General features: G+C 29.0%; 1 protein-coding gene across 1 annotated transcript in view; it reads left to right on the top strand.

The window, feature by feature from the left end:
* The window catches only part of Ac3 (Adenylate cyclase 3), a 951674-nt gene extending 928069 nt beyond the window's left edge, over positions 1–23605 (top strand). The window contains exons 15-20 of the mRNA XM_075358061.1: positions 616–841; positions 4611–4693; positions 8349–8447; positions 14085–14208; positions 21112–21236; positions 22979–23605. Of these exons, the coding sequence (XP_075214176.1) occupies positions 616–841; positions 4611–4693; positions 8349–8447; positions 14085–14208; positions 21112–21236; positions 22979–23254 (933 nt within the window). The 3' untranslated portion in view covers positions 23255–23605. The remainder of the gene's footprint in view (positions 1–615; positions 842–4610; positions 4694–8348; positions 8448–14084; positions 14209–21111; positions 21237–22978) is intronic.
* The last annotated feature ends 1369 nt before the right edge of the window (positions 23606–24974 follow it).

Here is a 24974-nt window from a genome sequence, read left to right as displayed (position 1 = left end):
TATTCAATTACTGACAGTTAAATGAAATTATTTACTTTTTGATTTTAATAAATAAATGTTATACAAAGAATAAGCTTTATTTTAATTTTTACTTTTAATATTTTAGAAGTATAACTAATAATTGTTAACTTAATAAATTTAAAAACTAACTTTATAAAGTCCAATTTTTAGTAATCTATGTTTGTTTAAATTTATTATTAACAATTAGGAAATGTTTTTTCTAGTTTAATTAAATAAAAAAATAGAACAATTTAATTACATTAATTGTGCAGAAGATATATAAATGTTTATTTTTCAACAATATTTTTATTATTAATAAAAAAAAGTAGTTTCCAACTTTATGACTACCTTTATAAGTATTACATTTTCTGTGGCTTAAAAGTAGTATATAAAACTTTATTGCAGTACAGGAAAAAGTTTTTAAAAAATATACATTATAACATTACAAAAATAATAACAATAAAAGTAATAAATAATATTCTTAGTTTTTATTCATATGAAAAAAATAAATATCCATATCAATTAGATAAAAATAATTAATCCTACATAGAGAAATAAAAATATGAAGTGTAATAGAAGACCATAACTAATAATTCTTTAATTATTTCCAAACAGATGGAAAAATCCTCACGAGTATTATTCTTATGGAAAACCGAAGTTGAAGAACAAAGAGAGCGTGCATCTGATATTAGACGCAGGAATGAAGCATTGGTTTATAACATCTTACCACAACATGTTGCTGCTCATTTTCTTGGCAGTCGCAAAAGACAACATGATGAATTATACAGTCAGAGTTATGCAGAAGTTGGGGTATTGTTTGCATCAATGCCGAATTTTTCTGGTATAATATTTATCTATTTAACATTATTTAATAATTTGTAAATGACAAAGTTTCCTGACAACCAATAAACCCTATACTGATGCAGTCGCAGAAAAGATTTTACCTATGTATTTAACTATTATTATTTTATAGAATTCAGTTCAAACAGTCTTTTTAAACTCTGATGAAGTACGAGTAACTTTATCTTTTAATACATTACTAGATATTTTTTTTATTTTTTGAAGTTTTTTTAAATTTTGATATTTAATTCTTATTCTTAATAAGACAATAATTTAATTCTGTTTATTATAGATTCATTGTAGTAAATCAATGTGTTCCTACATAAGAGCTATGTAGGTAAAATAACTATTTTAACAACATTAAAACTTATCATATTTAATTTTAATTATAAAAATTACATTGTATGGGCTGAAATTTATTTCAAGCAAGTTGAATTTGATCTCATTAAGAACAAATATTGATCTGTAGTTTTTTATATTAAGTCATTAGTAGATATAATTATGAAAAAAATGATTTTTTTTTTTTTTTAATAAAAAGAAATTGTCTGAGCAATGGAGTCATATACTACATGTGGTGTTTAAGAGTAGTAGCTATGTAACAATATATCTGTATTTAAATTGCCTTCACCAGCTACGATCATTGGAAATGTTACTTGTATATAACAAAAAACCAGAGAGAAAAAGTGAACTATTTTCCAAATTATCATTAGGAATAATTATCTTTTGTATTTGTGTAATTATTTAAATAAGCTTATAAAATAAAATAAAAAATCTAATCAAAGCACAAGCTATATCAGGCTGAAGTATCTGCTGTACATTTTAACGAAACTTATTTTAAAACTATTTAACAACTCACTTTGAAAATAATGGCATCTTTAATTTCATGGAGATGCTTAGGATTCTTCCAAAGGATTTTACCGAGCTAATTAGCAGTATCTACTGGTGGGATTCCTGAAAGTGGAATGAGCATTATTAATGATTCTCATCAATAAGCAGTTAGAGAACTTTCAAGAATGTAATAAAATAACGTATTTGATTTATGTTGTTTACTCATGTAGTATGATGTTTTTGTCAAATTTTGAGGGTTTATAAATTCCATACTTTTTAGTATGTTGATATTTTGGTTTCACAGACTTTGTGTTTACATATTTATTGCATATATGTAACTCTACCCTGAACGTACAACTTTTAATTCATATGCTGTACTTGAGAGGAATTTTGTGTATGTGTCCTGTTTCAACTAGTATATTTGTTGTAAATGATTTATGAAATTTTATTTTATTTTGTGTAGCGCTTGTATGTATCTGAGGTGAATTGCATCTATTCTGTCCTATCATTGCAGTTTAGTTTGTATACTTTTGGTTGGCTGTATTAGTAGTATGTATTTTGTTAGAATTCTATATAAATTTGTACATATTGTTTATTGTTTTCAAAATGTATTGTGAAAGATCCTTTGAAAAATGAAAGTAAATCATTTAATACTCAATAGTGTTTTTTAAGAATTATCACTTTTTTTTTATATATTTGAAGAATAAAGAAATTTTGAAGAAATCATATAATTTTGCAATATTAAACTTGAGTTAATTTAGTTTATGAGTATTACTTTCTAACTCATTATCATCAATACCAGTATTTTTCAGCAAATGTTAATCTACCTTTCTTACTAGGCTTTTTTATATAACTTACTCTGAGACAATTAATTTATATTATAACAAACATATTTTTCAGAGAAAATACATTAAACTGAAAAGTCTGTGTAATAAGAGAAAATTCCAATACTTTTTTTTTTTTAATGTTAACACAGTTAAAATTATGTAATCAGTTTACTACAAAATAAATTACTCTCTTACATCCCAGACTATTTGAAAACCAGTAAGTTTTAGGCCTCATAAAAAATATATATCCACTAATCCCTACCTGTTCACTTTGTCTTTTATGTCACTACAATCTTCAAAAATAAATTTTTATCTAGTGCATCCACCTACAAATTAATCTGAACACAGGTGTTAAATAAAAATCAACTTTATAAAAAAAAAGATCATACCTGTATAATTTGCAAATATCTAATAATTAGTATATTCTTACTCATTTCATGTACATGATTTGCCAAACCGAATATAAATTATAACATTACAACAATAAAAATAGAAGTAATAAATACGATTGTTATTTTTTATTTATATGGAAAAAAATAAATATACATTTCAATCGGATAAAAAATAATTAATCCTAAATAGAGAAATAAAAATATGAAGTGTAATAATATCTCAAAATTCAGAAGTAATATTACCTCAGAATTCAACAAGATTTCTACACATTTTTGTGATTTCTTCATCGTGAAATCATACCTATATTATTGCTTTAATGAAGTCAATTTTTATGGTACAATCCATTATTGAGTCATTTTTAGACTATTGCTCAAAGATTTTCAATTAGATTTAAATCTGGGGAGTTACCTGGCCACAGGAGCACTTTAATGTTTCATTCTTAAAAATATTTTCCCACTTTTTTGGCAGTAACATAGTGCCAAATCTTGTTAGAACACTCAGTTGCCTTATGAGAATTCATTTTGAAGTAGTGTGTTTTCCTTCCGAATCTTGATATATCCATCACTTTCCAATTTATCATCTACTGGAAGTAATGAAAAGGGCCGTTAAATGTCAAACAACCACAAAACCATTTTTGAGGGATGTTTAACAGATTACTAGTTAAGACCTGGTGATGTACTTTATCTGATGCTTTTATAACGATGGAACCCTTAACCCCTAAAACATAAAAATGTGACTAATTGAAAAACAAAATTCTCCCGTCTTCTTTGGTCCTGTTAGCATATGCTTTCTCCCACGACAGCCTGTTTTTGCACAATGCTGGTGTTAAAACTGGCTAACATGCTTTACATCTAGCTGCAAGAAGTCGGCATCAAATAGTTTTCACAGATAAATCTGTTCCTCTGGCTGCTAATTCTCAATTTAAGTTCACAGCAGATAATTCTGGATCAAATTTACTTTTTCTCTCTAGTAACCAATCCTTTGTTGGAGTGATTTTTCTTTTATGGCTACACTGCCTTTCCTTTAAGGTGAAAAGGAACCTATTTCTTTAAATTGTTTTCCATTATTTCTACTCTCTATGCACCATATATGCATGGCCATCCAAATATCCTTCTCAGAGAAACTATAAGTTTTACTCCTTGTTAAGTTCTTAAAATTGTTCACTTTCCTGCTTCATAAAGCAGTACAGACTGAAGAATAGTTTTATATATTTTTATTTTTGTATTTTTGGATATTAAATTATTTCACAGATATTTGATAAGTCTATTATAAAAACTACAGCTGAAGATACTTTCTATTTCATCTTCATTTCACTTCTTTCCTCATTATCATTGTTTAAGATAACTTCAAGAGATTTGAATTCTTCCTTATTTTAGTTTAATAATTATAACATCTTACATAGAGACTTTTTTTAATAATAAACATATTCTCATAAACTTTATTTTTTCATTACTGACTTACTTGTAGATACTTTTATAAATTATGATAAAATATTACAAATTAACAAAATTGCATGATTAAAATAACTATTATAAAAACTGTAATCATTATTATTCTTGCTCTGTACATCCTAAATTCAGTAAAAATGTACAGCCATGGATTTATTTGAAAGAAATGATAATATTTTAAGAGCTGCCAGTCATCAAAAAGGATTTATGATTTGGATTTTACAAAGTATAGTAAAATATTATTAGTGTTAGTAATTAATGTTATTTTTTTCAGATTTCTATTCAGAAGAGACAGTTAATAATCAAGGTTTGGAATGTCTTCGGTTCTTAAATGAGGTCATATCTGATTTTGATGCTGTAAGTATAGGGTCAAAAGAATTTTTTTTTGTTAAGTTAGTGCATAACATACTGATTGATGCCTAACTTAAGTTATGAAAGCTAACATGCAACAGTTAGGTTTTAATATATCTTCCGAAGTTATTTGTTTATTTATTTGTTAAATATTAAATTTGTGTATATAATGGTAAATTGTAAATAAAATAACATTTCTAATTACTAAAATAACTCTTCTTACAGTGACAAACAAACTAATCCGAACACAGTATTTTTAACAGAAAATTTTATTTTTAAAAGAAAAAAATGTTTAATAGTCAAACTTACTCAAATTTAATAGTTTATGTGTCCTCCATTGTTTTTGATTATCTCATTAATCCTCATTAGCATTGATTTCTAAGGTAGAATAATGATTTTTGGTTTCTTCATCTCAAAACCAAAGCTGTATCACTAAACTAATAAGGTCAGTTTTTGTGCTACAATTCATTTTCCCAAGTCTTGTTTTTAGTTTGGCCCATAAATTTTCAATGGGATTCAAGTCAAAGGAGTTCCCTAGCCACGAGAGCATTTGAATTTTTTTGGTTTTTGAAGAACTCTTTTGCTTTGACATGCGACATGGTGCAAGGTCCTGTTGGAAAATGAGTTGTGGATTCTTCTGCGTAAGTAGGACAATTTTTCTTTGGCATATGTTAATGTATTGATCAGATTTCATCATTCCATACACAGCTATAAGTGCTTCTGACCCTTCTTGTGTAAAACATCCCCAAAACATCTTTTTGCCTGGGTGTTTGGGAAATTGTTACAGGTGTGCTGGCATAGTATTATCATCTACTGACTTACGAATATAGGCTACTCTCTCCCCTTGGACAAAGAAACGAAACTCATCTGAAAAAGTAACTTTTTTCTACATCTCAATAGTCCATTAATTATGTTTCTTTCCCCATTGAAGTCTCTTTGTCTTCATAACCTGTGTCAGTAACTGCTTCTTTTTAGGTTTCTGAGCAATCCTTCCCACTGCCAATAATCTTCTACAAACTGTCATATCAGAAACATTAATCCCATTGGCTTTCGTCCAATTTATATTTTCTCTTTGGAGAGACAGAACCCGTTTCCCTAAACCTTTTCACAATTTCATTTTCAGTACATAACCCCAAATTACACTCACTGGCAATCTGTTTTTGAATCATTTGTGTGTGTTGGGACAGAGCAACAATTTTTAACCACTTTTATGGGGTTAATCCATTGTAATAACTAGAAACAAATAACAAACTTTCAACAGAAACTGACAAGGTCACCAAAAACTAAATTGACAACAAACTATAAAAGCACAAAAACCACTACTTCTGTTTATATATGAACAACAAAACCTGAAACACCAAATAGCAAGCAATCTGCTACAGAATGAAAATTCCCTATAACAGAACAAAAATTCCCTTGGTTTGGATTAATTTTTTCGCCTCTACACATACATGGATTTATGAAAACTAGTAAGTAAAACTAGTATATGCAAAACAATCATTCTGGTATGTTTTTCACCAACTGAACTGAACTAAAATGAACTACTGAGTGAATTTAAAATTATATTTGATGTATCAGGAAAAAATTCCCTTATTAATTTTAATAGATCAATTTCAAGCTCTGTATACTTGTAAATTTAACAATGCTCAGCTCATAACAGTCTTCATTAATTTTTAAGAGATTTTTTATCCTTCAGATGTTTTCTGATATCAGTTAAAATTTACTTTAAAAAATCTATTAAAGATATCATTTCATTTCCATTCCAAAGAGAAAATTGCATACCACATATATTTTCCTATCTTAACATTTTTCATACTTTAATTAATTTGATTAATTATTCCACCTTTTAACTGCACTAATTATTATGTAATTATCATAGTCTGTATATCATAATAACAAGGTAATACTTTAAGAAATGCGAGTAATATTTATTACTACACATGTAAATTCAAATTTATGACATAAACTTTAATTGCCACACTACGTATTTTGTTAGGAATATCACTTTTTAAAATATTTAACTAACTTAACAAACAAATAAGTTGAATATTTACATCTAACCAATCATTAAAAAAAAAAAAAAAACTAAAAATAATTGATAACTATGAATAACTAGAAAATGATTTTTTTGCTCTGTTTAGTTCGATTTTTGATAGAGGTAAGACAGATAATTAATAAAACTATAAAAAAAATCAATACTTCTAACAATATAGAAAAAGTTAAATAATATATTTTTATATAAACAATAACTAAGAAATGTTGTGTTTAAGGTAATCCAAAATGAAAACAGAAGAAGTTAGCTTAAAAGCACCTATTCCCATAAAATCTTGTTCAAGCACGGCATTTTAACACGCTACAAAAATTGTCATTCATCTCAGAGGTTAAAAAAAAACCCATAAAATCTCAACTCATTTGTCCATTACACAACCTAATGAGTATCTCTTAAACAGAATTGAATAAGATAAAAATTTATCTCAAGAATTTAGAAATATTTCAAGGATCCTCCCATGAACAAACTTTAAGGAAAAGATAATTGGAATTTTAAGGGAAATATTAGTGATTTTTTTAAATTTATTTATGTACTGGGGTATTTCATTTTAATTCCTTCTAGGAAATTTTTTTGTAAACTACCCACAATCCAAAAAAATTACCTAAACAAAAGTTACTCGAACTGGAGGGGGGGTGATTCATAATCACCTTCATTGTTATTTCAAGGTTAACATTTAAAAAAAAAATGGAATGATCTTTTTAACCCCACCAATGAAAACAGGGGAACATTTTACAATGAAATATGTAGTCACACATATGACCTTCAAACTTTTTTGAAGGTCACGCAACGTAATATTTATAATCTAGACCGTTTATCCCACAAACTATAGGAAAAAGCATAAAATTGAATTTACAGTTATGTGGATAAGAGAGAGGCATCCGATGGTGACCTTGACCATGAGCTTGAGGTCCTCTTTGCAGGTAATTCAAAGATCATCAAGGTTTTTCAAATGTAGTTTCTTTTTTTGATAGTGCCAATGGAAAGAGTGAAAAAATCTCACATTGTCATACTTGAATTTAGTCATGACATTTTATTTTTTCGATCCTCTTGAAGTTCATGGTTTACGAATTACATGCAGTATCTGATTAACACAATTTGCTGAAATTTGAAGGCAGTACCAAATAGTAATCATCTTCTTAAAACTTAGAAACCAATGTCTATAAATATCTGTGAAAAGAATCCAGCATTCATATAAGACTATCTAAGATGGTTAACCTTAAAATAACAATCAAATTTAAATCCAAGGTCACCATGAGGTGTTCTCCTCCAGTCGGAGTAACTTTTGTTTAAGAAATTTTTTTATATTGATGGAAGTTTCCAAGAAAATCAACTGGTGGTGGGGGTAGGGGTTTTAAAATGGAACAAAATACATTGATGCTGATTATTTAATAATTGAAACATTTTTTTTTAGATTTTAAGTAAATTTTTTTGCAAACATTTTTTGACTATTTTTTTTCTTCTAGTTTATTTCAATAACATTTAGCATTGTTATTTCTTTGTGTAATAAATTAAGTTATAATATTCCTATTATAATTAATGTGAATTCTCCAGAAATTAAATGTTACGGTTAAAAAACTGACTTATGTTAATAAATTATTTATTCTTTTACAGCTCCTTGAATTACCACAATTTCAAGACATAATAAAAATAAAAACAATAGGTTCGACTTACATGGCAGCTAGTGGATTAAATCCTACAAAAAAAGTGAAGGTTAGTTACTGCCTAAATCAAAATATGTATATTCCATATTTTAGCAGTATTTAAAATCATTTTTTGCTCTTTATAATGACTAAATAAGCTTCAGGATTTGATCTATGATTGAAAAGCTATAGAAACCTCTGATGGTCTCCGAAGGTGTTCATCTAGTCATTCTTTCATCATGAACTGATTTCCCAGATGTGACAGATATAGATTTACCAGTAGAATAATTGTGCAGTTAACCGAGTTAATTGAATTCCTGTAATCATTGACTTATAGTGTAACATAATAAATCCTTCTGGTCTAATACTCCAAAATATATATCCCGGTTTGTTTTCTCCATAAGTTAACATTTAGGTTATGCCATAAGCATAAAGGTGTACAATGGTGCTTAACACCATTCCAATACTGATTTTTGAGAGAAATAAAACATTGTCCTTTCACATAAAATCTGTTTTAATTTAGAGTCTGGCTTACATTAAGTATTCATTGTTATATTTCTTAATGAAAGATATTATCACTCTCTTAAATGCTGAAATGGGGTGTAATGAATGATCATGTATTAAGTATTTTTGTGGATATTAAAATAGTTTGGTTTGATTTCTAACCCTCACTCCACTTTTATTTTTAATATTTATTTTGATATGTTATTAACAAACTACAAGTCGATAAAAAATATAACCTAAATTATAAAAATCAGACCCCATGAAAATGGGCCTTATTTTTGGTTACCAGTAAGTAAATGACAACAAAATAATTTGCTAAAAATCTAATTCACAAAACAAAAGGCTAAAAATTTGACATGTAAAAGATAAGTTTTGGTTCTTATCAATGTAAACATCGAAATGAATTTGCATTGTTCATAATACTGTCATGTAGACAATGGCCTAAGGCTGTGAACCACATTCTTGTGTCTGCTATAATACAAAATCAAACATTCCAGTACTGGAAAATTTACGAATGCGTCCCTGTAGGCATATTACATGAATATACATGATTTTTTCAACCAAAAAATTCAGTGTTAAAAACATCATAATAATAATTACCAATACTAAATGTTCAATGAAGATAGAAATAAGAAGATACAAAATGTAAATTTAAACGAAGATCAATATCAGTTCACATATCATCAGATAAGAGAACTTAGATGAATCATCATAGAGAAGATAAAGATCTATATTCTGCAATACTTTCAATTATTATTTCTTTCTGGTTATTTACAGGAAGTGGAAGCTAAAACTACCTATTTAATTTATCCACTACTAAGTATAGAGGTAGTACTTACAACATTAAAATCTAGTTCAGAAATATCATTATTTAACAGCAAATACATACGAATGAGAAATGTATAATAAAAAATAAGAACAGAAAAGTTTACAACTAAAGAGATATAAGAAAGCTTTTTAGTGGCTAAACTACAGAAAAAATATTGTAGCTTTATTTTCACAACCTCTATCCATTTCTAGAGAATCATATCTAAATTAATAATAATTTTTAAAAGTAAAGTTGTCTCACTTTTGATTATGTGTTAACCATTTCCTTTGGTCATAATCAACTTTATAACTTCCATTCAGCAGTGAATAACATCAACAATTCCAAGGTACTAAATTTATTTCTCATGTATAAGTTCCTTCCTTTTTCTTTTATCTTGAAGAAACTAACAGACAGTTCCTCAGAAGTTATGTAATCAGAAGACTTGTAAGTGTCCTCAAAAAAAAAAGCATTCTAATCTCTTTAGGTTTCACAACTGATGAAAACTTTAAATTGGTTAGGAAAAACTCCAACCCAGAAGGGATCATCAGGTTTTTTATCTTGACTCCTTTTGATTTATAAAATCTATTATTCCATACTACATATTACAGTATAAATACCACTAATGGTGCTAGAAACAAGCAGTCTTTCACTGCTATTTTCTTCCGAAACTGATTTTTTTAACTGGGTTATGTATATGTCAAGTATTGCAGGCATCAGTTTTTTAATAAGTACTGGTACAAATTTTTTAACTATTTGCAACATGTGCAAACATTATGTGAAGTTCTGTATGCAGTTGGCTCAATATAGGAAACATCAGACTATCAGATAATGATAAATATTCAGAAGTTTTGTTTCCATAAACCAACCAGGAAAGAAGACACAATAATTATAATTTATTAATAAACTTTTACACTTTTTATTAAATAATTAGACTGGTTGATTTAAGTTTCAAACATAAGTATATAAAAGTGGGAAATGCATAGATAGCTTAGGAAATAATGCATAGATAGCTTAGGAGATAATGCTAATAGCAGAACACCTTTATTATATATATATATATATATATATATATATATATATGTGGCCTCTCTCTTAACAGACTAGGATGTGACCAAGTCACATCCCAATTTAGATTTAGATTTCAATTTAATTTATTTTTGTAATCCCAATTTAGATTACGAAATTAAGAACATATATGATTAGATAGAAAATTGTAATTATAATATTATACTAGTGTTATATATACCTAATAAGATTATGTGTAATAGTACTGTACATATGAATGATTTACATATCTTAATTTTCCTTGTCCCATATAGATAGGTTAAATGAAATAAAATTTTGCGGCATGTAATTTATGTACAGTACATTATACATATACTGTATTAAAACAACACAAACAATATTATACACATTTTACATTATACATTGCTGTAAATTCAGTACTGTAAATGTACAGTACATGTCAAAAACTTGTTAGTATGAGAAAAAATTTGTAATTTTCTTTCATTTTCATGTTACTCTTGCATTTGTCAGCTGCATAATCCCATCATCTTTTCAGATTCAGAACACTGACTAGAATTGAAGTTAGCTGCTGTTACAACATATTGCAGGGTCATTTCTAGTGCACCTTTAACTTCTGCGTGAAAAATGTTTTGTTCTTGATCATCGGATTCATTCTCACTTTCATTTTGTTCTTCAATATTCATCAATGCAGAAATAGTAATTTCATCATTGTCCATTTCTTTTTTCCACATTTTCATCTTCATTTAATCAATTATGTTTTGTTTGTCAGTCGATTTGCGACACACTTGTTTATCAGTCTTTTGCATTTGTCATACTAATGAGAAGAGTTCATCTTCCCCAGTGCTGGGTGACACCATCTGTGATACTGAACGCTAAATTTTTCACAAAGATATTTTCGGTGTGGTTTCAAATATTTCATTCCATATGCCTGCTATATTGTAAATAATGTCCTTGATGTTAATTTGTTTTAAAACTAGTATTATATCAAAATTACAGTTGTCAGATCGTTCCAAAATTGAAGTCAGAAACCATTTTTGTACAGTTTTTTCATTAAAGTTATAACACCATGATCCATCAGGTATACTAAACATTCAGGCAAGAGTACAGCTTTAATTTGATCGCATTTGAGATAAGATGCATTGTCTAATAGCACAATAGACTTTTCTGGAAAATTTTCGATTTTAGAAATATTTTTAATTTTTGAAACAAATTCACTAACAGTCAGTCTTGAAATAAAAAGAAATCCATCCAAGCAGATTTCTGTGGGTGATTAATAAACGGCTAGCGATGAGGTGATGATGAACTTATATTTTTAAAAGCCCTAGGTTCTGCAGATTTTTCTATGACAAAAAGGAGTAATTTATATGATCCCAAAGCATTCAAGCAAACTGCAATAGTAATTCTATCTTTAGACAATTTATGACCTGGTGCATTCAGTTAAAATTGTCAAACAAACATCTTATACAGAACCATTCTACAATTTAAATCCATTTTATCTATATTATAAATCTGATCAGCCAACAAATTTTCATCAGTTTAATATTTATTAACAGATTTGAAAAATTAATAGCAGCCAACTGATCAGCTGATAACTTTTCTCTGCAAATTGAATGTGAACACCGTGTCATTTTTTTTTCCATTTCATAAACAACCCTCGCTAGCAATAAAACTCATGTCACCATTAAGTGACCAATATAAATTTTTAACTTTCTGTTGAATTATTGGGTTACACAAAGGCACATTTTTATGTTTTTGTTAAACAAATCATAACCATAAAACATCAAGCAAAGTTTCCAGGTTCGGTTTCTTCAGCGTATATTGACCTGATAAAGAAGGTATTGCACTTTATACACTGGAACAAAAAGTCTTTATGTATGTTTTATTCTTCTTCCAGTCTTTTACTGTAATTTTTCCAATCCAAAGTCGAAGACAAGTTTTTAATAGACTCCCTCTTTTCTCAACGTTCCAAAAGTTTGGAATTTTTTCACCCACAAAACATTTATCATCCAAATTGATTTGTCACAAAATACAACTCTAAGTGCACACAAAAACTCATAATGTACAATACATTGTAAATTATTACAACAAAACAAATAAAGATAATGATTTAATTTGATCAGTAATTCTCAAACTTTTTAGCTCCAAGACCTCCAAAAAAGTAAAAAAAAAAAAATATGAATACTTTGTGACCAGCCCAACTGTAACCCAATAAAACTTAGTTAAAACTATCTAGCTGTGTTGATAGCAATGGGTATGAACGAATGCATATATGAAGTGTACAACTATGAGCATTTACACGTTCCAACTTGGTTGTGTATGTGCTCCTTGTAATTTAATCTGCTTAAATAAAATTTGCTGTGAGAGCATCATTTCAAACATGCATATAATATGTTTGAACATGTCATGTTCAGCTGTATAAAAGAGGCGTAAGGGATTGTAGAATATCAGTTTATTTTCGAATATGAACCATGGATCTGGTGCCTTTATTTACGTTTTTAAAAGTGTAGCTTCATTGGAAATAATAATAATTGTAGTTTCAGTATTTAAGCATGCGGTCAGATGTATGACTGTCTTTTTTTGTTTCAATTAGATTCTTATGTAAATTGGATAAATTTTTGAAAAATGAAGTGAGCTGTGTACATCCAATGAATTGATGATAAAAAGACAAGATTGTACAATGACAGTTATTTAAATTACGATTTTACCTCATTGGATGGAAAGCAAGAGTACGTTGCTTACTTTCAAGTCCTCTCTGATAAAAGCATGAAGTCATCAAAACTGTAAACTAAACATCCAGATCTTAAAATAAACCCTTGAAATTTTTCAAAAGAAAATTAGATACTCTGAGAAATCAACTAACTTCTATTTGTAAATCAAGCCATACTGATATAAGTACTTTTGAAGCATCTTATCTCATACCATTAAGAGAGCTGAGATGTCCAAACCCCATAAAATTGCAGAAAACCTCATATTGCCTGCTGCAATTGATATAGTTAGTGTTTTAATAAGCGTGAAAGAAGCAAAAAGATTTTTAAAAAATGTCACTTTTTTAATGACACAGTATCAAAGTAAACACGTGTAAGTAAAACTACTTACAAAAATATTATATTTAAAGTAGTTTCAACTTAAGCATAAAAAATAAAAAAATATAAAAAGGGCTCGCACACAAAACACATTAAAAATGTCAAACATTTTATGTATAAAACACATTATATTAAATAAATGCCAAATGAAAAACAAAATGGTTTTGTCAATATTTATAACAAATAAATTCTGCTATTACTTTCAAATAAAAAAATGGAAAAAAGTGCACTAATTTATAACACAATAAAATTCATTTAAAATTAATTTTATTTTTTATTTTTACAGCCTGAAGATCCAATTGAGGTGAGATGGGCACACTTAGCACTTTTAGTTGAATTTGCTTTCGAATTGAAAAAAGCACTACAAAGTATTAATGAACAGAGTTTTAATCACTTTGTCTTAAAAATGGGTAAGATATATTTACTAATTTCAAACTAATAGACTGCTTAATCTTTTGCCAATTTCAAAAATTATTAAGTTGACTTTCTAAAATAAGAAAAATAATTTAATTTCCAAATGTTAGCATAATTAAAAAAAAAATAAGAATAAAATATGGAGATAATATCACTATAACTTTCTTATTAAGTAAAATATCAAATTCGTTTAAAGTTTCTACTATTCTTTGGATAAGGGCTAGAAACTTATCTACAAAAAGCTTTTTGATATCACCAACCACTGGTTCAGGGGGTGGAAGAAATGGGGTTTTAAAGACAAAAAAAAAAAATCATACCTCCCAAGATAGGCACAGTATCGAATCAGTTTAAAGTGGTTGATAGTCCTCTAAACGTAACATAAAACTTTTGTCTAAAACTATTTTTGATATAACTAACCTTTATGGTAAGGGATGACCAGAATCTTGCTGGAATTATAAGAAGATGGGGTTTGTCATATGGTAAACACGTGAAACTTTTTTTCACATGCAACCACTGTTATATTGAGTAAATTTGAAGTTTTTCTTAACTTTAAGGTGGAAATCTTTTTTTTCCTCTACTTAGCACTGGTGAAATCTACCTCAGCCTTCCGGCATGCTGAAAGGGATCTTTTTTTTAAAACACCTAATTTTTCATGTAAATTTAAATCCTTATGTTTGTGACATAGCTTCAAAATTCACAAAAATTTCAGTGCAGTACACAAAAAATAAACAGAAAAAACGTAAATGATCACAAGCAAACAACATAATACTAAACATTAACAACAGGTAAAACACACACAAAAAGAAAACTAAAAGATTTAAACAAACATACGAATCGAACCGCATATACACAGTGATTACTCCAAGGAAATGTGTCATCGTACCATGGTCTGGTCGCTAGCTGGCGAAAGATAAACGGTGCGATGCCAGACTTCTGTCATTAAAAGATGGCAGATTAAATATGTATACATGCAGCACAGTACACTCTAGCCCATTTGTCTTTCAGTGTGTTTCATCTTTTTACACTGTGGTACCTCATCATTTTACTGTGGTCATCATTTTACTGTGGTACCTCTATTTAATGTTTAACTTGATTACTCCAAGGAAATGTGTCATCGTACCATGGTCTGGTCGCTAGCTGGCGAAAGATAAACGGTGCGATGCCAGACTTCTGTCATTAAAAGATGGCAGATTAAATATGTATACATGCAGCACAGTACACTCTAGCCCATTTGTCTTTCAGTGTGTTTCATCTTTTTACACTGTGGTACCTCATCATTTTACTGTGGTTATCATTTTACTGTGGTACCTCTATTTAATGTTTAACTTGATTACTTCAAGGAAATGTGTCATCGTACCATGGTCTGGTCGCTAGCTGGCGAAAGATAAACGGTGCGATGCCAGACTTCTGTCATTAAAAGATGGCAGATTAAATATGTATACATGCAGCACAGTACACTCTAGCCCATTTGTCTTTCAGTGTGTTTCATCTTTTTACGTTAAACATTAAATAGAGGTACCACAGTAAAATGAAAGCAAAACCAATATAATGCAATGCAATAAACATAAACAATCCATTTTGTATTATAACAAATAAACATAAAATATTAAAATGTTGATTCAATATACCAATGTTGACATGAAGAACTTTACACAGATTTTCTGTATTTTGGTTTGGGTTTTAGAAAAATGATTCAATTACCCAGTGATTTTAATAAGTGGCAACTACTTTATTATTATCACAACTCTGAAAAATATGTTTTTGACTTTTTGAAACTTTAGGAACTCGTGCATCAGGGGGCTTTTGAATGATTAAAATAATCACCAAAATTTATTTTTTTAATAAATTACAATTAATGTTTTTTTTAAATTTCAATTTTTTTTAAATTTAGGAGCTTCCCCATCAGTAAAGGTGATATTAAGTTATTTTGGAGACTTTATTATGTAAAAAAATATGTTTTGAGCATTAAAAATTGCAAAAAAAAAGAATAATTTTGGGGACTCCCATACTTAAGGGGAAGCATTCGGATAAAATTACTTTTTAAGAAAACAAACCGCAAGTGTTAGTAATAAATTTAAAAATATAACTTTTTAAAATTGTTTAATAAGGCCATAATTCTAAATAAACAAAGTAGTAATTTTCTGGGAAAGTAATTAAAAAGTTTTGGCTATTTTTTTTTCAAGAAAACTAAAGAATAAGGGCTATAAAAAAAAGGATTTTTGCATTTTAAATGCAACAAGTAATTTGTGAGATACAATTAAATTAAAATTGAACTTTAAAGAAATGCATTTATTATTTGTTACACAGATCATTGGAAAGGGATGGACAAAAGAAATTAAAGTGGTTTGAATTCTTACAATGTAGAAAATATAGATGCAAAAAAATTCCCATTAATTCCTTTTCTAAATTATGATTTACCTAACAAAAATATACAGAGCAAGTCAAAAAGAATGGAAATCCATCAACAACTTTAAAACTGTTCTAAATAGAATACTGTAAATTTCAGAATAAGGTATCAGTGAACTACTTTACCTTTTGATGAGAAATAGAATTTCAACCCCCTCTTCAGGGATAGTTCAGGGGTTGCCACTAAAATATTTTAAAAGGGTAACACCATTTGTGTGATCATTTTAAAGGTCTCTTTAAGACAAGAAAAATGGTATAAATAAAAAATTGGTACGATGTCTGTACCCAAAATGTCAACAAAATAGTTTGGATTTTGAAAAAAAATTATATTGAAAATTTAAGCAATTGTGCAAATAAATAAATTTATAAAAATTTTATTAAATGGATATTATCAAATATTTTTTTTAAATTATTTATTAAGCATTATTTACTAATATTTCATTTTAATAAATGTTCAAAATGTCTTCCTTCTGTTGTTTGACAGCGTGTCAGTTGGTTGTAAAAGGATGATACTGCATTATTCATTGATCCCCTAGTGATATTTTGTGCTGATTCTTGAATTCCATTTTGCAAATATTTGTTACATTGGGGCTTATTATGATAAACAATACTTTTTAAGTGACCCCATAGAAAGTAATCCAATGGTGGTGGGTGGGGGGTGATCTTGCTAACCATTCTTCTTGATCCCTTTGGCCAATCCATCTTTCAGGAAAAAATGTATTTAAAATTTCAGTTACCTGAAGACCAAAATGAGGCAAGCACCATAATGTTGAAACTCAATGTTTTGGAATTTGGAGGCCAACAACGATTTGAATGTTTGGAATGATATGGTCAAGAAGCACAACCTCATATTTCACTCCGTTTAAACTTTCATCAATAAATCTAGGTCCTATCAATCGTCCACCAAAAATACCTGCCCATGGATTTGGCCCACTGGATACTGCGTATGGGCCTCACGATACCATGGGGGATTAATATCAGTCCATTATTGACAATTACGGTAATTTAATTTCGATTTTATAAAATGTAGCCTATCACTAAAAACTATGTAGTTTAATAAACTAGGATCCACATAAATATTGTTCATCATAATTTTGCAGAATTAAAGTCTTTGATCATAGTCATCTTCATTAAGTTCTTGCATCATACAAATTTTGAAGGGTCTGAAATTTTCACTTTTAATGTTCAAATCATTGAACTATGACTGTTATGTTCTCATGCTGTTGTTTGAGTCGAGGAATGAAGATTCTAAATAGAATAAACAATTCACAGACTTCAACATACGACCTAACTCTATCAACAAAGCCCATCATCATTAAAAGTGTGACCCCCTCTTGTTCACTAAGTGATATGTTGAGAGCGAATCTTAGCAAGTAGCAAACAGAAAAAATTAATTCACTAAAAAACTATTACAAAAAAGGTAAAAAATATGTAAATAACAAAAACTGCTTATAAATGTGGTAAAGGTACAAAATCAATTAGCTAACTGATCACAATAAATTCTCATAAGAAACTAACATGTAGTAATGAAACATTCTAAATGGAATACTACACAATGAAGTAAGCTTCATTTTTGCAGCAATGGTAACAAACCATCAATGAACAGCTGATCAGCATGATTAGGTGACAATATTTTTATTTGTTTACTCATTACTTTTGAAGAACAACAATTTTTTGTTAAAAAATAATTTTTTTTAAATTTTAATTTAACTTAAAATTAATTAAAATAAATTTTAATTAGATTCAGTTTATTTTAGTTATTTAATTTAATTTTTAATTAATTATTTTTTTAATAATTTAACAAAATTTTAAACTTTATTTAATTTTATTATTTGATCTTAATTTAGTAATTTTCAAAATTCAAACTTTTCACTTAAACCATTTTTCTTGTCTTAGACCTTTAAAATGATATATCACACAAAGAGTGTAACATTTAAAATAAAATATTTAAGTTACCAACTCCTAGGCCACCCTCCCCAAAAAGTAAATTTTATTTTTCATCAAAAGGTAGTTGACTGATACCTGAAAGTTACAGATTCTATTTGGAACAGTTTTAAAGTTGTTGAGGGGTTTCCATACTTTTGAATCACTCTGTATAAAGTATTTTTTTAGGGAGGGGTGAATATTAACTATAGAGAATTGGTAATTTGTGATCTTGATAAAAAAAAATTCAACTTTTGTAAAAAAATGTTATGTTAAACTGCCCCAGTACAAATTTAAAATTCTACATTGGTCAAAATGACCCTCACCTTTTAACAATTTTTGCAAAAATTTAATACATTCTTTTCCCCTGAGGATAGTATCTGTCTCCTATGATTGAAGAAAATTGGTTGTCGGGATTCAGAGTTGTAAGACCAATACAAGCTAATATGCAACGCACGGGCGCGCGAGCAACGCACACACACACACACACACACACAAACGTTCATCTGGCAAAAATAATTTTTTTTTGGACTTGAAGAAATATTGGAATAAAGTTTTATTTCAAAAATTATTTACAATTTAATAAAATCAATTATTTTTTCTTTATCTTAAAGTTTTTCTTAATGTCTTTTAAGGCACAAAACTTAAGGACCAATTTTTTCATTACCAATCAATATATTTTCCAGTTACAGCTAAAACATCATGTACAGTGGTACCCTCAAATAACGAGTTCGCTTGTAACGAGCAACATTCTGGGATTTATTTGGTGTTCTATTTCATTAATGATAAATTAACTTGCTTTTAGCCAGGTATTGACGCATCATAAACTTGGTTATTACGAACATTTTCATTTTTTTAAATTCTGTAATTCAAAAAAGTTAAATAACAACCAAATAATCTCAACGCAAGGGAAATTCCATTTCTTCATTTACGATTTATAAGTAAAGATTGTGACATTTCATCTTAGGCTTGTTCGGGTCCGGTCTAAAGGTTGAAAAGAAGGTTTGGTACATTGTATAGAACATACAGTGATAGAAAGCAAATGGAGTGAAATTGAAAAAATACCTAAAATTAAAAAAAAAAAAACCAGAATTTTTAGAAAGTATAAATATTTGCATGGACAACATGTCATTGCCTCAAACTACCTTGGAAGAGCACAAGGTCCCACCCAGGCAGCTGGGTCTCGGTCTTCCTTGCTTGCCATACCTCAAATGGAGGGATACCAAAGGATTCCCCTCACTGGGACTTCGGTAACGCCTCGCCTCTAACAAGGAACCCCAAAGGGATCCGCCACCAGGACTACGATCATACTTTCTCCCCAATGGCACTGCAATCCCACCTGATCATCAAAGATGACATGCTGGAGCCTCCCACCCCTCCCGGATGAAGCTGTCCCTTGCATATACCACAATGCAGCTGTACACATATTCATGGCACTGGTGCAGGTGGAGCCACCTTACGTCCTCGACCTCCGGGTGCATGTCTGTGTGATCATGACAAACAGCGGGGTTCCTATGTGCAGTCCCTCCTCATGTGGCCGGCCATACCACAGGCAAAACCATGACCACTTCGGTCTGGGCCAAGAGAAAACTTGGCCCTACGCCCTGTAACCCAACACTGAAAGCAAAGGTCACCTGAGGCACATTGAGTCACCCAGCCAATGCAGATGCACCTGTCGAAAAGTAGTTTCTCTGCAAGAAGAAGTGGCAAGACCAAAGTACCACTTGTGTTGAACCACAAGCCGACCGCATAAACAGAATTTCCACAGACACCAACTCTCCCAATGACTTTACAAAGTTCCTTCATGAACTCACCCATCATTGTAATAACATTTAAGTCCTTGATGACAACATGACTCCTCCTGCCACCCTTTCCAATTAATGCCACAGTGGCACCCTCGATCTTCTCCACTGAGTTGTTCTGCAACACCACTGGCAACACCTGGATATGCAAGTCTTCTCCCTGACCCTGCCTTGTGGATAGAACTCCTGTCTCCCCTGGCAACACCGCACCCTTTACAGAGTGGAGGAGGTTCACATAGGTCTTCCCCTCTGCTTTAACTACAACCATGGCGGGGTTAGGACCTGGCGGTATCTTCTTGCCTTTAGATGGCTGTGCTGATGTCTAACTGAAGAGATGAATAAAGTGCTTTGTCTCCATCCACCTGGACACATATTCTACAGAGCACCATAAGTTCTTATCGGCCTACCCCGAAGATCCAGAAAAACAGACTGGGTGATCTTGTACCTCCTGCAACAAACGTGGAACTGATCTTCATAAGAACACAGTCACTCCATGGTCACCAACCGCCATATCAATCATTTTAGTGAAGTCCAAATGGATTTCACTATGACTTATGAGATGATTTGTCTTTCCTAGGAATTACTATTTAATATTATGTTTTAGTTATTTTATATGTTTGTTTATCCACAGGTTCACTACATTATTCTAATTTTACCACACTCATTTTCATTACATAACTGATCATCCTGTCCTAAATTTTAATAATCATAATTATTGGATTACAAATCTTATAGTTTTAGTAATCAAAGTTATTATGTAACAAACAGGGATTAATCATGGACCAATCACAGCAGGAGTTATCGGTGCAAGAAAACCACATTATGACATTTGGGGAAATTCTGTTAATGTTGCATCAAGAATGGAAAGCACTGGTAAAGCAGGATGCATACAGGTGAATATTTTTACATAAAATTTTCAGGTTAATATAGTTTTTGATACTTCATTAAGCATATGTAGTAACATTAAATAGAAATTACACAGTATGGATTCCCAAAAACCAGATTATAAAATAAATAAATGTACAATAGAATTTAAATCTAAATAAATTATCTTATTTTAATGTGAATTTTAAAATAGAAATTATCCAAGTATGAGGTAGCTTTTACTCAAACCAAATTGCTGTAGAGATTGAGTACTTGATTTAGAAGCTAGACCTGATTACATCACTTTCATAATATTTAACAACAAATTTGAACCAAATTTATTACGCACAGTTTTTAAGAATCATGTTATAATACTTTCAGTTGCTCTTATAAACGGCTATCTTACAAAATGGTGTCACTGTTTTTACAGTGGCATCAGAGGATGTTATTGTGAGTTACATTTTTACAGTTAGGTAAGCGCGTAACGCCTGAGTTTGATTTGAAATCTTTCTTTTATTTTGTACATTGTCATTCATTTTTGTCATTTGATTACCTTGATATATATGCAAACACAAAAAAGAACCACATAACGCACTCAAAGATTATGAGATATACAGATACACGACAACAGAAACAGTTCATACCCAATTTAATTTTTATCACATTATAAATATGTGTCTGTGTAATTCCCAAAAACCTAGCTGTAAAATCAGCTTAGTCAAGGGTGAAACATCACAGGTGTGACTTTTAAAAACCGTATGTTTATAAATTTGTTTCAGTTTATTTGAAAGGTCACACACACGCACTATGGAAATTGTATAGATTTATATTAATTCTTAAAAATAATAACACAATATGAAAACAAAAAATGTTCACAGGAATGGTCATGACACCTAAATATAATGCACTGAACACATTAAATTTTCCATATAATTCTTTCCAACACTAAACATTCATCTGAAAACAAGATATTTTGTACATCACCATATTTCTTTACAAGTAATGGACAAAGTAGGAAAAACTGATTGGGCAAATAATATGACATAATTAATTCCTAAAAATATACTGGAAATTAAGTAACAGGTAAGAAACCAAAGGAAATCATAGAATTCCATTCTTCAACAACATGAAGAGGGAGATGGACTTCATGTTGTACAGGCTTCAAAATAGCAGTGATGGAAGCAGAGATACACGGCAATCTCAATGAAGCATCACCTTTAGCAATTGATTTGATTTGATTGATTTTATAGTTAATCAGTAAAAAAAAAAAAATCAAAAACATTTCCTACTAAATTTGTTATGTATTAGTATCCTTTGACCATAAAAAAAACAGTAACTTTAAACATACTAATATTATTAAGTGTAAACTTTTTTATAAAATAAATACCCAAAATTTTTATCCTTTTTTGGTATTTCTGTACCCTAATTATTTATCACAATCATATTTTATCCAGTATTAGTTTACAGTGAGTGTATTATTCTAAAAGTGCTGCAAATAAAATGATTTTTTAAGGCAATTCAGTATTATAAATCAATCACATACAGATTATTTATTTTAAAATTACAACTATATTTTATTAATTATACAGCACGGTCTTTACATATTCTTCATATACGGATTAATCTATTAATGAAGGCCACCTAATGTATTTCTGTAACTATGACATTAATAAAAGACTGAGTATTTATCTTATAAATTATAATTTTTATTGCTTCTAAGTAACATTTCAATATATTTATTTCACTTTATTATGTATGATTTGGTTTTTAGGTTACAGAAGAGACATGTGCAATTTTACAAAATTTTGGTTATGTTTTTGAACAGCGAGGTTTAGTTGCTGTTAAAGGTAAGGGACAATTAATGACATACTATTTAATCGGTAAAGGTAATAACCCTACCAGTGGACAGGTTTATTCCACCATGGAAACATTACGAGAAGAAGAGGAAGAAGAAAGTGAAGATACAAATTTAGGTGATAAAGAAGCATTATTATCTGGTGGACCAGTACCCGTAATAACTCCAGCAACTGATAATGCAATTCATTAATGTGATTCTGATTATGTACAGATAAAAAAAATTACACATAGTGTAGCCTATCATACCATATACCGGTGTAGTGTTACCATTTATGGATAAAAACTTATTGCCAGTTCTGAAAATGGAGAAATAAGTTATTCCTACCAACTAGACATCTAATAAATGTAAGTGAAAACTGCATAATGCAGGAAAAATAACTGACAACTAATTTTGTTTTACAACAGACAGACTTCATAAAGTTGGTTGAACAGTTTTATTGAAGTATTACATATATTATAAGAAATATATTATGTTTTTATAATATACCGCTAATTATTTTTAGTTAAATATCTTATTTATAAGTGAGTAATTATTATGTTACTGTAGTCTACCAACCACATATTTAAAGACTAATTATAAAGTTTGCATTTAAAAAGGAAAATCCGTTAGAAAATTGATGTTCATACATTATAAATGATAGACTTAACAACATGTAGTGAACTAGAATTTTAATCAGTCCTTCCTTGTTAATATTACAGTGATTTTAAGGTTATAAAAAATGAATAATCTATGAAAAGTTTTTTTATATTTTGTACTTATAAGTATTGTTAAATAATTATACTCATTACAGCACCAGAACTATTGCATTTATGCTATAATTTTTTTACTGTGTAGATGTCTATAAAAAATTAATTATAATTAAATAAAACAATAATAATAAATAATACTCCCTATTAACATAAAATATTAGATTTTAGCTGTACGCTATTTAAAAAAGTTAATTTAATAAGCGATGTGTTTAGAATGCATTTATTTAAGAATTTAAGAAGTACTTTGTTGAAGTTGTTTTTTAATTGGTGAAAACTTTTTCTTGTTAAATAAGCATCTCTTTCTACCCAATTTCTATTTACGTTTTCACTATTTAAGCTATTTAATATGTTGTCCTTCATCTTAACAACACGAAACAAAATGAATCTCTTTAATGTTTATAGCAGCTAACAATTATTACCTTAAGTAAACTAACTCATAAACTGCAATTTTATTTCACCTGTATTTATAAAAAAAAGCTGTAAAAATAAAATGGTACTGAATTCTCAGAGAATGTGGCTTTTAATATTTTAATTCTCATGAATAAAACACACGCTTTAAGAGATTTTTTAATATAAATATTTTTTTTTTTTAGTAAAACAATTTTACAGATTATTAAGGATTTATTTGACTGTAAAAGGAGAAAATTAATCAAGGATAAAGTGAACCGCAAAACAATGAAATGTTTCTTTTAATTTATGAATTATCTTCTAATTATTCAAACACCTACTACTTCTTTTTGATTTTTTAATTTTTTCAGTGAATACAGTTTACAATTATGTGAATACATATTGTTTACAGTAAAAGTGAACTCATGAAATAACTATAAATAAGCTATGGAAAATATTTAAAAAGTTTGATAGTCATTATATTCTACAAGTAGGTCAATCCACTTATATTTTGAAGTATATTCAAACACATTTATATATCAAAACAAACAGTCTAACTATGCGACACATATCTAGTAACAATAAACCAAAAATATACATATGCAAAAAAAAATGTAAGATGTTACATCAACATCACTAACCATATTCCACAATGGTGCAGGAAGAAGCATCACAAGTAAAAAAATCAGAATTTATTTGTATATAAACTAAGAAATATTAATTTTTGATAAAACTAAATCCTCAATTTGATATTTTCACAAGCCTTTATACCA

Source organism: Lycorma delicatula, chromosome 2 (genome assembly GCF_047948215.1).
Source record: "Lycorma delicatula isolate Av1 chromosome 2, ASM4794821v1, whole genome shotgun sequence".
NCBI classification, from domain to species: domain Eukaryota; kingdom Metazoa; phylum Arthropoda; class Insecta; order Hemiptera; family Fulgoridae; genus Lycorma; species Lycorma delicatula.
This window is presented reverse-complemented; position numbering and strand designations above follow the sequence as displayed.